This window comes from Mesoplodon mirus (genome assembly GCF_964341445.2).
Source record: "Mesoplodon mirus genome assembly, chromosome: 16".
NCBI classification, from domain to species: Eukaryota; Metazoa; Chordata; class Mammalia; order Artiodactyla; family Ziphiidae; genus Mesoplodon; species Mesoplodon mirus.
The window spans coordinates 43,710,446-43,726,270 of record NC_138992.1 but is presented as its reverse complement, the minus strand read 5'-3'; the positions used below and the strand labels follow the sequence as shown (position 1 = coordinate 43,726,270).

General features: G+C 36.6%; 1 protein-coding gene across 1 annotated transcript in view; it reads left to right on the top strand.

Moving 5' to 3' along the window:
• SLC26A7 (solute carrier family 26 member 7) overlaps positions 1 to 15,825 on the top strand; it is a 189,035-nt gene that overhangs the window by 121,297 nt on the left and 51,913 nt on the right. The window contains exons 6-10 of the mRNA XM_082601743.1: positions 367 to 449; positions 3,077 to 3,224; positions 5,238 to 5,351; positions 13,781 to 13,858; positions 15,043 to 15,138. Coding sequence (XP_082457869.1) covers positions 367 to 449; positions 3,077 to 3,224; positions 5,238 to 5,351; positions 13,781 to 13,858; positions 15,043 to 15,138 — 519 coding nt within the window. The remainder of the gene's footprint in view (positions 1 to 366; positions 450 to 3,076; positions 3,225 to 5,237; positions 5,352 to 13,780; positions 13,859 to 15,042; positions 15,139 to 15,825) is intronic.

Below are 15,825 nucleotides of genomic sequence, written 5' to 3'. Positions count from 1 at the left end.
AGAGACAAGTATTTAGGTTGGATTGTGGTATCTGTACATACACAAGCATGCACACATGCACACACACATTCCTATAGTCTGTGTTCTGCTCCCCTTCAGAATCAGATACAATTGGGAAGGATATAAGAAAAGTTGTATTATTGTAATGCCATTTATTTTTTGAGACTGCAAATTAAGTGCTGTCAAATTCCAGAGGGATTTTTTGATTTTTAAAATTCTTCTTAGTCTTTAAAAATCTGTGCCACTGCTATATTACTCGAGAAAATCATAGGGCACATGAACAATGTTTACTTTTTAAAATAGTTTTTAGATGTTTGAGAAGCCAGGAATAATTTTCTTTTTCTTTTTTCAAATGGAACCACACAGATTATTGCTGCATCATTTACTTGTTATTGTACCAATATGGAAAACACATATGGATTAGAAGTAGTTGGTCATATTCCAAAAGGGTAATGTAATCTTTTTAAATTTTTTCTTTCTTTCTTTCTTTCTTTCTTTCTTTCTTTCTTTCTTTCTTTCTTTCTTTCTTTCTTTCTTTCTTTCTTTCTTCTATCTTTCTTCTTTCTTTCTTTCTTTCCTTCTTTCTTTCTTCTTTCATTTGTTTTTTGATGGAGGAAGCAACTGGGGGTAGGTGGATAAGAATTTCATTTCTTTCAAAGGCTCTCTATGGGACAAAATTCCAATTAATTTCTATTTTACAATGATAGAAAAAAACAGTTCATAATAAAGAAAAAATAACTCAGACTGCTTATCAATTACTTAGGAAGTTGATAACTATTTTATACAGCATCGCTTCAGGTAAAATATTTGGAAATTACATGAATATTATTTGAAAAAGAAAGCAAGACATTGAATTTCCAAATTAGAGTCATGCTCTAGGATATAGTCTTCACTATTCCACTTACATATTCCTATGACTATTTTTATTTCACTTAAAACATAGTAAAAATACACAAGCATCATCTGAAATAGCAAACCTATAGGCATGAGTGGTGTACAATCATGAAAGAGAGGGTGGAAGTGGAGACGAGGACATGTTCCCCACCTGTCTTGAAGCCTTCCTCAGGACACTAAGAGGAAGATTAACAAGAAGTGTTCACCCTAAAAAGACAAAATGTTGTTCCAAATATAGCCTGAAAGAAAATAAAGTCATCTTAGGGGAGAAAGGAGTTGTCTCTTTTAATGGGCTGTACTATTCACCAATATTTATAAATTTGGGACAAAGTTAGAGTTGCTGAGTCTTCTATATTTTTATTTTCCAGTCCCAAAGTTTGGCTTCTAACTACATTAAAATGGAGGGACAGTAGAAAAATTCTCAGAGATTAAAAAGATAATTTAAAAAATCCTGTCTTTAGCCTTTATGCTAAAGATATAGGCTAATAGTGATTATTGGAATCAACTTGTGTTTTCTAAAGGCTTCTCTACTTTTCACCTTCAAATTTAGTTTATTATTTTTTTCTCTAACTTAGTTTATCATTATTAATAATTAGAAAAGCTCAATTTTTTTATGAAACAAACGTTCTTATAGTTTGAAATGGTAGCACTTTTATGTATCATATATCTTAGGGCTTGTAATTGTACAAATCAATTTGACTTGGGGATAAACTTGAGGGGGTGGGTAAAAAAAAAATCATGCCTCTCCTCCATCCAGTCTAATTCTTCTTTATTTTGAGTAACATTTCCAGACCCATCTTCTTAAAGAATCATAGAAAAAATATGGCATTGATAAGAAATGGAGCTGAGCTTGAATTCATTTTGTGGTTTAGATACATTTCTCAAAATGTTTTCTCCTCTATACATTGCATTAGTGGTACTTGGTCTGGAGATTGTGGGGAGAATTAAATAAAACTGCTAATATGAAAGTGCTGAGCATTCAATTTACATGCTCAGTATTAAATCAGCATCAATTATTTTACCTTTTTCTTCTATTTTTGCCCCAGAGTGTTTTTTTTTTTTTTTAAGAGGGGAAGTAAGTGTCACAAACCATCATCAGGGATAAATAAACAATGATACTGGGCTCAAGTGGTTTTCAAAAAGACAATGACTGTGTATTAGTTGGAAGAAATATTTTAAACAGCTATTTAAGACTGAGAAACAGCTAACTGTGGTCCTGTATTTTGCAACAGAGTGTAGCTGGACACTTTATAGATATTTTTCTTAACATGTGATACATAGAGTCAAAAAACAAAATTTAACTGAGTACATTTAGAGGTCTTATTGACATTGTTCAACAATTCCTTAACTGAACAGCAACCCATCTAGCAAATCAAAAGGAGCCCTGAAGAGCTGTACAAAATGAAAGGCTTTTATAGTCAGAAGGGGAAGGGCAGGTAAAGGAAGTTTCTAGCAAAGATTGGATTGTTTCAGGCAAGGTCACTTTCCTATGTGAGACAGAAGGGCAATTATGTCGCTAGTGCTGACCAGGTAATTCTAGATTGACTGGCTAAGGTTACATTCCTGGGAAAGGCTGAAACTGCATTTAAATTAGGTATTAATTCTTGGTTTGCTTACATGGGGCTTAGCACAAGTGACTCCATTGTGGGCCTGTTGTCTCTTTTTTAACAATAGTTAAGTGTACTGTGAAATAATCATGTGAAAAAACATAATTAAGATTATAAACTCAATGGAAAATTTAAGGATTAGCTCAAGAATCGTAGCTCACAGTAAACTAGTGTTTGCATACAGCACTGCAGTATTCAAGGCAGGAAATACAGTTTCTAATGCCAGCCAAATAAAAGTTTAAGAAGATTCAATGAAAGAATGCTCCAGATTTGCTTTTGTTCTGATACAGGAAATTTTTGTTGAGTCAAATTTTCTGTGCTATAACCTGATTCTCTGGGAGTGAATGCCAGTTAGATGCACAGAGCTGTCCTTGTGGTGTTCTTTGTGATTTTGCTTTTCTGCTAAATAATGTTGAAAACAAAAGGCTTCTAAGGGCAAGGTTGCTTGGTTTTCTCAAGGATATTTCATGTATTCTATATAAACTTCAGAGTCATTGTCATAGTTGAATTCACTTCAAGTTGTTACAGAAATAACATGAAAGTTGATGAGTTCAATATGGTCTTTCTTTCAACAGAATTCCTCCACCTAGAGCTCCCCCAATGAACATCCTCTCTGCAGTAATCACTGAAGCTTTTGGAGTGGCACTTGTAGGCTATGTGGCCTCACTGGCTCTTGCTCAAGGATCTGCCAAAAAATTCCAATATTCAGTTGATGACAACCAGGTGGAGTACGCCTCAACTCCTCTCCACACCTCTTCATAGCTATTGTATCACTGTACGGTGTACTCCCAGATCCTGAAAATGTTGAACTTATGAAAAATACAACTTTCTTAGTATATAACACAAATGGGTAGAAGAAAACAAAAGAAAATATCTAAGTCATTCATAGAAAGGTGAAAATCTGACTTTCTTGGATTGGTTATAGTTCACTCTGTTTTTTAGAGAGGGGCATCTTGGAGAGAATCTAAATGTATTTATCATTGCATGCTGACTTAAAATTTTGGATTTCAAAATACAAAGAACACTAATATTACTCTTCTTAGTAAAAAAACTAAAGGTTGCAAGGGTCTATTCTTAGAATACCAAGGGATGTAGATTTTATTGAGCATGTTTCTGAATCTACCTCTGCTAGTTTCTTGTCTCAAGCCCTGTGGCCCTACATTTCTGCACAGGTCTCTAGAGATAGCTATGGAATAGTGTTTAGAATGCCAAAGCACCTATATCTAAATCTCACTCTGAAATTGTTTCTGTGCCCCAGTTTTGTCATCTGTAAAAAAGCAGATTTATTCATTCAACAGATGTGTATTGAACACTACTATTTACCAGGTACTGGTCTAGGAACAAGGGATACAATGGTACATAATGCAGACCATGTCTTTCCTCATCTCAAAACCTCCCAGTGGCTTCCCATAGTACTCAGATTAAAAGCCTATTACCAAGGCTTACAAGGCCATACCTGACCTTGCCACCATCCCTTTTCCTCTATGATCTCATATTTCTTTTATAGTTGTAGCCACACTTACTGCTTTGTTTTTCCTTGAGTTCACTAGTCATGTTTCTAGCTCAGGACATTTGTACTTGCTGTCCTTGTTTCCAGGAATTTTGTACCCTCAGGTAGCTGCATGCCTCCTTTATTCAAATGTTCCCTTCTCAGGGAGTCCTTCCTTGGTAAGCTAAAATCCTAAATTCCAATATTTTCCACTCCCTTCTCTGCTTTACTTTCCATATTCATCTTGTTTATTGTCAGCATTCCCTCATTAGAACTCCAGTCTGTAAGAGCAGGGATTTTTGTCTGTATTATTTACTGGCAACAGCAGAAGCAGAAAAACATTAGGAGGTTTTTGCAATAATCCAAATGACACTTGATGACTTGGACCAGGATGTAGCAGTGAAGGAGATGAGAAAGGGACAAATTCTGCATTGGATGTGGAAACCATCTGGGAAAAGGGGTAGTCAAGACTACCTCTAAAGCTTTTGACCCAAGCAACTGGAGCTTGAGACAGGGAAGGATGTGGGAGAACCAGGGTGGAAATATATAGAGCATAGCCTGATTAGGTAAGTTTGAGATACCTGTTAACCATCCAAATGAAAATGCTGAGTGGCAGATTGGTTATGTCAGTCTGAATTTCAGAAGAGTGGTCTAGGCTGGAGATATAAATTTGGGGACTGTCAACGTGTATTTGGGTAGTTAAGAGTAGAAAGGGAAGTGGCCCAATATCTGTGATTGGTTAGATGAGAAGGAAGCACAAAGGAGACTGAGAAGTTGTGGCCAAGGAGGTAGGAGAAAACCAGGAGGGTGAGAGGTCCTAGAAGGAGCCTTTAAGGAGGAGGAAGTGAGCAACTGTGTCAAATGCTAATTTTAGGCCAGGTAGGGTAGGAATTAACCATTGGATTTAGCACTGTGGAGGTCATTGATGGAGTGGTGGGAACAAAACCTTGATTCTAATGACCTGAAAGTGGAGAAATTGGCAACAGATACAATAAATACCTTGTACTTCCCTATAAGGTTGTTATTTTTGTAAGGATTAAACAATGAAGTGCTTAGAACAGTTTCTGGCTCATTGTAAGCACTCAGTAAATGTTAGCTATTCTTAAAATAATGGTTAAATTATGACCAGTGGAGAGAACAGAAATAGAATACAGAATAAGTCTCATTCCATGACAAGTTTTACCTGTGGTCTCTAAAATTTGATTGTGATTAGGAAATGATATATTCTCCTATTATCATTACTGTAGGAATTTTTGGCCCATGGCCTCAGCAATGTGATTCCTTCATTTTTCTTCTGTATACCAAGTGCTGCTGCCATGGGGAGGACCGCTGTCCTATATAGTACAGGAGCAAAGACACAGGTAACTTTTATTTTCAGCAGGGACAAAAGAACTGATGGGCCTTTACTCTCCTTGGAGAATGGGAAGAATGAGCTTCTCTCTAAAGTCCTGAGAATATTTTTACTTCTTCAATTTCTTAAAACTAGTATCAAGGAATTCTATCTCTTCTCTTTCTTAGGAAAGATCCTTGAGAAGCTGAATGATTCAACGAGCAGACAAAAAAAAAATCCTGTATTAATTGCAGCTTTATTGTTGTCAATCTTTGAACAAATGCTCCCTCTAGTGGTGTCTCTGATTGTACTTTTTGCTAATCTAACCAGTCAATTTGAAATTTTAAAATTTTTGTTCACTTCCTTTAAATAAAATGAAAACAACTGTATGAAAAATCAGTCCTTGACAATGACATTCCTGTCTATAGAGATGTACATGTATGTAAATGAATAATACGATGTCTGTGCACATTTTGGTTTAAAGAAGCAATTATGTATTTTTAGGAACTCAAATCAATTTGACATTTGAGAACCTTTTATATACTAGTTATTATGCTTGGTACTGATAAGATGTCGATGGTAGTAATAAAGGTGTTTCTGTGATGATGATGGTGGTGGTGGTGGTGGAAGCATATATTGAGTTATATGCATGTCATACATTTTTTTTTTTTTTGCTGTACGCGGGCCTCTCACTGCTGTGGCCTCTCCCGTTGCGGAGCACAGGCTCCGGACACACAGGCTCCGCGGCCATGGCTCGCGGACCCAGCCGCTCCACGGCATGTGGGATCCTCCGGGATCGGGGCACGAACCCGTGTCCCCTGCATCGGCAGGCGGACTCTCAACCACTGCGCCACCAGGGAAGCCCCATACATTTTATATAAATGAACTAATTTAATCTTTTAGGTACCTCTATAAAGGAGGTGTAATTATTATGCTAGGTTTCCACATGAAAAAGTTGAGGGAAAGAGGGTTAAACTAACTTATCCAAGTCACAGAGCTTGTAAGTGGCAGAGCTGGGATTTGAACCCAGATAGATCTACTCCAAATCTTGCATTCTTAACTACTGTTCTATACAAGAAAATTCATGTATATGTTAATTTAATAAATTAACATTAACAGCTAACCATTATAAAACAATTCACATTTATTTTAAATTGGAGTTGAATGAGAATTTATAAAACATTTTATGTGATAATTTAAACATTTATTAGGAGTTTACCTTATATTAAGTCCTTTTTGGCGGTTGTAGAAGAGTAAATTTGAAAAGGATATGGTTCTTGACGTTGGGGGCAAGTGGCCAGAGAAAGATGGGTAAATGAACATTAAAATATTGTGTAAAATTAACTAATAAAATTTGATGAACGTACCATGGAGCAGAGGGGAAGCAGCAACAAATTCTGAATCTATAATAATTTGACATATTATTGCCACAACTCATCATCAAAGATGTGTAATTCTTATTCAACATTGTTTTACATGACAATTTGATTGATTTTTACACAGTTCGTGATTTAAAGCATAAGTTCATCATGTGTATTGGCATAAACATTTTTGCAAACTCTCACATACTTGTAACCTAAATTTGAATGTTTAATACATAGTGTACTCAAGTATCATTCCTTACTCTGGAGACCCTTCTATCTATAAAATTCTAGGACTCTATAGTGGTTTCCACCTAGTTTCTTACAAGGATGAGTGTGTTAGATTTCCTTTCATCATTTCTGCATGGTATTCTATTCATCAGACTTCAGAAGAAACAAAAGGTACCTAACAAAACACTGGTTCAGGGAAACAAAGCTTGGCAGCACAGTATTTTCATGCTGTTCTGCTTGTTGAGATTGTCGCTAATCTGCTCAACAATTCCCATTAAATTGCACAGAGAAGGAATCTGATTTAATGTGCATATCCAAATCGAGGATGCTTTCCCATGGTATTCATTTTGGCATTACAACTATTAAGTTTACGTGGAGATAACTGACATGATTTGAAGAAGGCACTGGGCAAGCCAAGTCTTAAAAGTTTTGTTCTAAATAGGCTGTGAAACCAGTTTTCTATGTGACAAGACTTCACAAAGCACTCCATTAAATAACTCTGTCTCTCATAGGTGCTAGATTTATACCCAGTAAGTTAATCTAGAAGAATTAAAACCCTTCAACTTTTAGGCTAATGATAGTCAATCAAAGTAGCAGTGGGAACCACCTTGCATTTGTCAATTATTTCACCAACTGATTCTTTCTTGTTCAGAAACACTATTAGTATTTCTGTAGAAAGATATCTTTTAAAATACAAATATGATCTTGTTACTTCCTCCTAGAGCCTATAAAAGGTTTTGCATAGGTCTTAGAATTCAGACCTTTATGTTACCAAAACTGAGTGCTTCCCCCTACAGCCTCATCTTGGACTCTTCTCCACCTCAATCTCAGCTCACCAGTCACAGCTCCTCCTTCCTCGTGGGCTCCAGTGTCTATTCCTTTTGTCTCTGTTGTTGCCTCCTCTAAGTTAACTCCTCCGATCCTTCAGATCTCACTGACACTTTTGGATCAACTGTGTTCTTTTCTTCAGAGACTTTAGCTCTGTTGGACATTAAGTGTTCATCAGTGTGATTATATGATTGATGTCTGCCTTCTGCTCTTGACTTCAGCTCCTAGACAGCCCATGTTTACTTTGGTTCACCATATCCTCAGTGTCCAGCCCAAGACTTAACACATAGTAGGTGTTCAATAACTATGTGTGGAAAGAATTAATGAAAAATGAAAGTATCTGATAATTATAAAGCCAGTCAATTTTGCTGATACTTTTACCAAGTCCAAGCTTGCTCTGCTCACCACACGACAGGCCAATAAATTGGGAGACAAGGTGTTGAGGCAAGGAATAGCGACTTCATTCAGAAAGATGGGCGTCTGAGAAGATGGCAGACTAATGGAAATATTCAATTTCTCAGATCTTCCTCTTGATCTGGAATTTGACCAGTATTTGGGAGACATTTCATGACCAAATTTTGTCCCACAGCACTGGGAGGCTCATCCCAGGTCAGGCAAAGTTCTTGTTGATATGCCACTCCAGGTGTTAATTTCTGGATTAGGACCTGTTGATAATTAAAGATTCTCTGAATCCTCTGTCTTTCTAGTCTATTATGATCCAAGAAATGTTTTCCCTTATTGCTTCTTCCCATACTTAGAATCATACTATTACAATTATTCTATAAAAGTCATAAATGTGATCTGTTTCCTCAGTATGTTTAACCATCATCAATTTTGTTGGAGGCCTGATTACACACTGTAAGAGACAACAATCTTATAAAATAAACAGGATATAAGTAATGCAGGCAGTAACACTGACAAAGTCATAGTGCAGCAGGAAGACACAAAGCATAAACAATTTGGAAACAAAGAATAAGCAAAAACAATGCTTCGTATAACTGGTTGTAATCCAGTTACAATAAACCATCAAGTCCACAGGAGAGCCAACTGGAGAAGCCAAATTGAGGCAGGATTAGGTAGAGAGAAAAAGATAAATGTTTTGTCTTTGTTTACAAGCATATACTTTATCAACTTGTAGGTCATAACATAAGAGAAAAGGTTATTCTGGAAAACAAAGGTTAAGGCTAGTATATTTCCCAAAGTCATATAGTTATAAATCATATTCACCAGTTCATTCAGTCCCATGTAATTAATTCCTGTTGATCTGGATGAAGTAATCAGTTCATCCAGATTTGTCATTTGTTACCCAGTCTAGTGGTATTATCTAAAGGCTATCAGAAACATATTTGTTTTAAAAAGTTCCTTTTTATGAGCCTTCTTGAAGATGTGGCAGTTTTGCAAATCATCACCTAAGCTGTCTATGAATGACAAAAGTCTTAAAATGGCAAGGATAAAGATCTGATTAGAATTCTTCTTGGCAAAGAAGCTTATCCAAGTTGTTGTGACATACAGCATTTTAAGATAACAACTAAAAGTATAGCATTATACCAGAACATATGCAAATTTCAGAAACTTTGTATAATTTTTAGAAAATCTATTTTAATAACATTTGTTCATACCATATAATCTGAGGATGCTTATTGCTCATTTGACAATGCTTTCCATGTAATTTAGCATGCCAACCAATTCTAGTCAGTTTAATATATATATTCTCCCTCTGAAGTGCCTTAGGGTCACAGTTCCCTGGCCCCCCAAAAAGGAAGAAAATCCCAACCAACGCTTCACCACAGGCAAAACCAATGCAGCAAGGAAGGATACCCTGGTGTTGTCACACACGAGTCCTGTTATCAAATCAGTCTCTCGGGGTCACAGTTCCTCAGCCACAAAAAGGAAGATTCTGAACCAATATTCCATCAATCTAAAAGGGAAGAACCCCAACCAATGCCCCATCGGAGATAAAGCTGAATGAATGACCAAGGCTAGTTCAAAAGGGAAAATCCCAATCAACGCTCCACCACAGGTGAAACCTATGCAATAAGGAAGGCTCTCTGGGGGCCCTCTGAAGCATCCCAAAGCTAGCTGAAGTCAAAAGAACTTTAATTAGAATTTGATAGGAAATTCATCCAAAATATCAAAAAGCTTTTTCTTAAAAAGCATTTGGTCAGATAGAATATTTAAGAACAAATACAGCTCAGTTAATGGCAAGATAGTTCACAAAATATGTTATCAAAAGCATCATTCTAGGGCTTCCCTGGTGGCGCAGTGGTTGAGAGTCCGCCTGCCGATGCAGGGGACACGGGTTCGTGCCCCGGTGCGGGAAGATCCCACATACCACGGAGCGGCTGGGCCCGTGAGCCATGGCCGCTGAGCCTGCGCGTCCGGAGCCTGTGCTCCGCAACGGGAGAGGCCACAACAGTGAGAGGCCCGCGTACCGCAAAAAAAAAAAAAAAAAAAAAAAAAAGCATCATTCTAAGTAAACTTGTTCTCTTAGCAGAGAGGAGCTAAGTCTGGTCCTGCACCAGTCTACCTTTAATAACAAAATTCATTTACCTAATTAAGTTTAAAATAATCTCAGTCTGACCATGCATAAAACTCCTTTTTACTCAAAACATATGTCCCACTTTCCTATTATATAGTGAAAGATTTTTTTAAAATTTTAGTAGCTTTAATTATATATTTAAATTAGAGTCCCCAACTCTTAAAAACCTTAATTTTTAGTGAAAACCAAGTGGCAAGTAATAGCTACCAAAATCTGGAGACACTATTTTAGATAATTTTCAGAACATAATTATTCCTATAGCATTTATCTGAAAGCTTTTATCTCATTTACATTTAAAATTTCATCCTATCAAGTTATTTTCCTTGCAACAGATGTAATAAGGTCTTATTTCATTCCTAGGTACAATAAAGTATTATGCTTAATATTAATGACACTAAAGACATGTCTATATTAATTAGATCAACAAGCTTAAGCCACCTCAGTACCAGATATCAGCTTAATGTTGAATATTTTCTAGATCACATGAACCCCAAATTCCTTCTGGCCAGTTTTATATCCCTGAGTATTTATATAAGTGCTTATTTTTTTTTTAAGAGCAAAACTAAACAGACAAATCACACAAAGAAACATACACACACACACACTCACAAAAGAGAAGAAAACAAAAAAGGAAGAGAGCAACCAAACCAATAAACAAACCCACAAATGAAAAGAAACACTAAAAACTAAATTAAGATAAACATAAAACCAAAAATAAGTCAAACACAGAAATTAAACCCCATGTCCACAGTTGCCCCCAAAGTCCACAGTCTCAATTTTGGGAACACTTGTTGTCTATTCAGGAATTCCACAGATGCAGGGTTTACCAAGCCAATTGTGGGGATGTAATCTGCTGCTTCTGAGGCTGCACAGAGAGATCTCCCTTTCTCTTCTTTTGTCGCGCAGCTCCTGCAGTTCAGCTTTGGTTTTGGCCCTGCCTCTGTGTGTAGGCTGCCCTCAGTTGTCTCTTCCCCACCCAGACAAGACAAGGTTAAAGCAACGGCTGATTAGGGCTCTCGTGCTCACTCAGGCCGAAGAGAGGGAGGGGTACGCTAGTCACAATTGTGATATGGGGAATGCCTGTGGTGGCAGAGACCCGTGTAAGGTTGCAACAGCCTGAGGTGTGCTGTGTGTTCTCCCAGGGAGGTTGGCCCTGGATCATGGGACCCAGGCAGTGGTGTGCTGACAGGCTCCCAGGAAGGTGTGGGTAGTGATCTGCAGTTGCACACAGGACTCTTGGTGGCAGTGGCAGCAGCAGTAGCAGTCCGTGCCTGCCTTTGTGTCTGAGATGATAGCCGCGGCTTGCGCCCATCTCTCGAGCTCACTTAGGCGGTGCTCTGACGTCTGTAGGCACACAGAGCAGGAAGCCCCTCTCCTTGTGCACCCCAAAACAATGGTCTCTTGCCTCTCCAGCAGGTCCAGACTTTTTCTCAGACTCGCTCCTGGCTAGCTGTGGTGTACTAGCCCCTTTCAGGCTGTCTTCACGCAGCCAACACCAGTCCTCTCCCTGGGTCTGACCTGCAAATCCCAAGCCTCAGCCCCAGCCCCCACCCACTGGTTGGCACCGATCCTCTGTGTGGGAATCTCTCCACTTTGCTCTCCACACCCTGTTGTGCTCTCCTCTGACACCCTGAAGCTCCCCCTGCCCCACCAGTGAAGGGGCTTCCTAGTGTGTGGAAACTTTTCTTGCTTCACAGCTTCCTCCCAGAGGTGCAGGTCCCATCCTGGTTCCTTTGTCTCTCTTTTTTCTTTTTTTTTTCTTTTTTCTTTTGCCCTACCCAGGTAAGTGGGGATATTCTTGCCTTTTTGGAAATTTGAGGTCTTCTGCCAGCGTTCAGTAGGTGTTCTATAGGAGTTGTTCCACATGTAGATGTATTTTTGATGTATTTGTGGGGAGGAAGGTTATCTCCACATCTTAATCCTCCACCATCTTTGAAAGTCTTCCTCATGCCATTGTCTTTTGATATGAAGTGTGCCTTAGTGGTTGGTGTCTTTTTCTTTCCACATAAACATGAATATACTGAGTCACACGGGTATCTGAATGAATCCTGTAATCTGCCTTCTGACAACTAGCTCTCTCCAGTCTAGTGGAGTTACAGGCATAATATTTTGTTATTTAAAAATTATTATCATGTAACATCACCAGTTACTCCTAAATAATCAGTTTAGTGACAGTTTTGTGTACTATAACTTCTTTTATGGACAATCTTTTGTTCTCTAATGACTTATTTCCCACAGAAGAACTTTTCCCCCTTTATATGCTGGGGAGTACTGTAGATGAGCTCCACTAAATATGGAAGGAACTTGTATCAAGCTTCTTTCATTTAGTTTAATGGTTTTGAGTTTCATCCATGCTGTTGCATGTATCAATAGTCTGTTCTTTTTTATTGTTGAGTAGTATTCTATTGTATGGATGTCCCAAAACTTATCTATTCACCAATTGGTGGACAATTCAATTATTTACAGTTTTTGGTATTTATGAATAAAACTGCTATAAATATTTACATGTAAGTATTTTCATAGGTGTATGTTTTCCTTTCTCTTAGGTATTTCTGGGTCATACATAACTTCATAAGAAGCTGCCAAACTGTTTTTGAAGTGGCTGTACCATATTGAATTACCACTAGTAGTGTCTGAGATCTCTAGTTGCTCTGAGTCCTTGCCAGCTCTTGCTATTGATTATTTGTTTATATATTTATTTTTAGCCACACTAATGGCTTTATTTCCTTTGATTTTTCCATAAAGATATTTTAGGTATCTTTTTGGTCCTGTGAAAGACTTCTTTCCTCTTGTTAAGCTGACGGTTTGGCTAAATGTTTCTATTAAGACATAAGCATTTGCTTATGTGAAATTTGTTCTCCATTAAGTGGAGCATAGCTAGGAGTGAGCTGTTTTGAATTACCTTTTGTCAACAAGTTGAGTTGGTTAGAACACAATACTAATGACTTTTCAGGATTAATAAAATTGTCTGTTTCACTGCAGAGACTGCTTCCTTAATCCCATATAACTGTTTCATATTAACAAAGGACTCCAACGAAGAGAGTAAAGGCTTCTGTGGAAATTTGTCATCAGCACAGAAAAACCCTAAGCTGCATATTCAGTTATTACCCAAACAACTAGGAAACAACTAGGAGAAGGGGGACCAGGCTGAACAACTATAGGCTAAAGGACTTTTAGCTGAAATGTCATTTGTTTGCTTCACAAACAAACAAAAAAGCCATGTTGTGATGTGTGATAAAAGTTGATGGTGTCCTATTTCTTTGTTTAGAATTGTTTTTTTTTGTCATTGATGACTTAATTTGATTGCACCAGTTTGTTAGCTGTCACATTTGGGCTTCTTCAGCTACAAAATATAGATGACTGTCTATTTAATTTAACAATCATGTGCCAACATTTTGTTTCTTCTTATCAAGAAGAACAAAGAATTATCTTTTTCCCCCTATAACTTTGGAATAATAAGAAAGTTCAAGCTTTCTTTTTTGTCTGTCTTGTATTTTACAGGTGGCTTGTCTAATATCTTGCATTTTCATCCTGATAGTCATCTATGTAATAGGACCCTTGCTTTACTGGCTGCCCATGGTAAGTAGTGCTTTTTATTATTTACTTGTAAACTTTACTTTTAATGAGAATCATTGTATTTTAAAAATTTCTTTGAAGAACAACCTCAATGATCCTAAATCTGAAACCTTATGTGACATAAGTAATGGCTGAATGGAGGAAAGGTAGAAAGAGCCCACATTTGATGGGGAAGATATGGGAGGGTACCATGGTTGTTTTCTAATTCTTAGGCTTTTGTATAAAAATTACATCATGGAATTAGATTTATTCTGTATTAATTTGGAAGGTGGAACTAGGCAATCTCTGTTATAAGAAGTACATACCATTCTTTTTTTTCTTTTTTTTTGGCTGTGCCATGTGGCATGCTGGACCTTAGTTTACTGACCAGGGATTGAACCTGCAACCCCTGCCGTGGAAGCACAGAGTCTTAACCACTGGACCACCAGGGAAATCTGTTATAAAAAGTAGACTTTGGAAGAATTTTATGAAATTTGTGCTCTTAGAAAATGCATGTTGGACAAGAGAGTAGGCAACAAAATGCATCTTGCCACCCTTGATGCATGGTTATAAAAAGTTACTCAGAATATTAGTACACATGTTTACCTTGCTTTTCAGAAGCCTGGGGAACTAGAGTGATGTGAGTAAGATCCTGGTCTTCAGAGATCCAGAGACAGTGTCAGTCGTTTCTTGTTCTAATTCTTCATTCATGTAATAAGAATAGATCACTTTCATGAGAGGATCTCCCAATAACCAAGTTCACTTTTCAAGAGAGTTATAAATATATTAAGGTGAAACCAGAAAATTGATACCCAAGACAATTGTAAAGAAATATATTATATAAATATTTAATTTTTGCAACAAACAGATTTCAAACAAAAGGTAGTGAATAATTATTATAAAGTTAAGAGGACATTCACCCTTATAACATTCATCCTTATAATTCACTACTTTTCTTTTTCTTTCTTCCTTTTTTTTTTAGAATGCCATAACATGTACCCTGTGATTTTCTAGAATTGCTATTATATTCCTAAAGTACAATAATAGGTTAGTTCTAAACAAAATGAATATTACTTCAGTCTTCTAAATGGTTATTGCTTTTCTTTAGTAAGTACTTCAAAGACAAAGACATAAAAATACCATGATTCTTTTAAATTTAGATTAAAATCTTTATCTTGCATCTTCATCAACTTATTTCTTATTTGTAGTGTGTTCTTGCAAGTATTATTGTCGTGGGACTGAAGGGAATGCTAATACAATTTCGAGATTTAAAAAAATATTGGAATGTGGATAAAATTGATTGGGTAAGTAGAAATTTGATCTAAAATTAATATCTTTGGCTTAAACACATGTTACAAAATAAACTTTAATAGTTCCATTTGCAAAAAAATGGTTTTAGCCATTTGAGACTTACATTTTACAAGCTATCTTTTTTCAAACTCAATAAAAATATGTAAATGTAAAATGTCTTTATAAGAAACAGAAATGGAATTCTGTCAAATTTTGATTGATGTGTTTAAGAACTTTTAAAGAAATGCTAGCTAACTTGAGTGGTTTGGGGATTCCCAGTTTCCATTATGAATTGATTCTGGAAGTGAAGTTTATCAAAGAATAGCTAGTAGAAATATGACTATTTATAACATATATGAAAAACCAGCATTAATTGCTAAGAAATGTATGCTGCATTAATATAGGGTAAACATATTAATAGTGACCATATTCATTCTAAATACAAAGAGTCTCATGAATTGTTTTTTAAATGGGTTACATTGAGATGAGCATTATGTTAATAGGATATTGCTAGGAACAGATTAAATTATATTGAACAATGATAAGATATGAATTTTACTAACATAAATGTTTAATATACTTGTTCTAGAGAAATGTTTCTATGCATGGACATCCAAAATTGTCTCCCTCTCCTATATGGGTAAATTATTTCATGAGTAGCCTCTGTTTAGCTCTATTATGGCATTTACCATATTGAAACG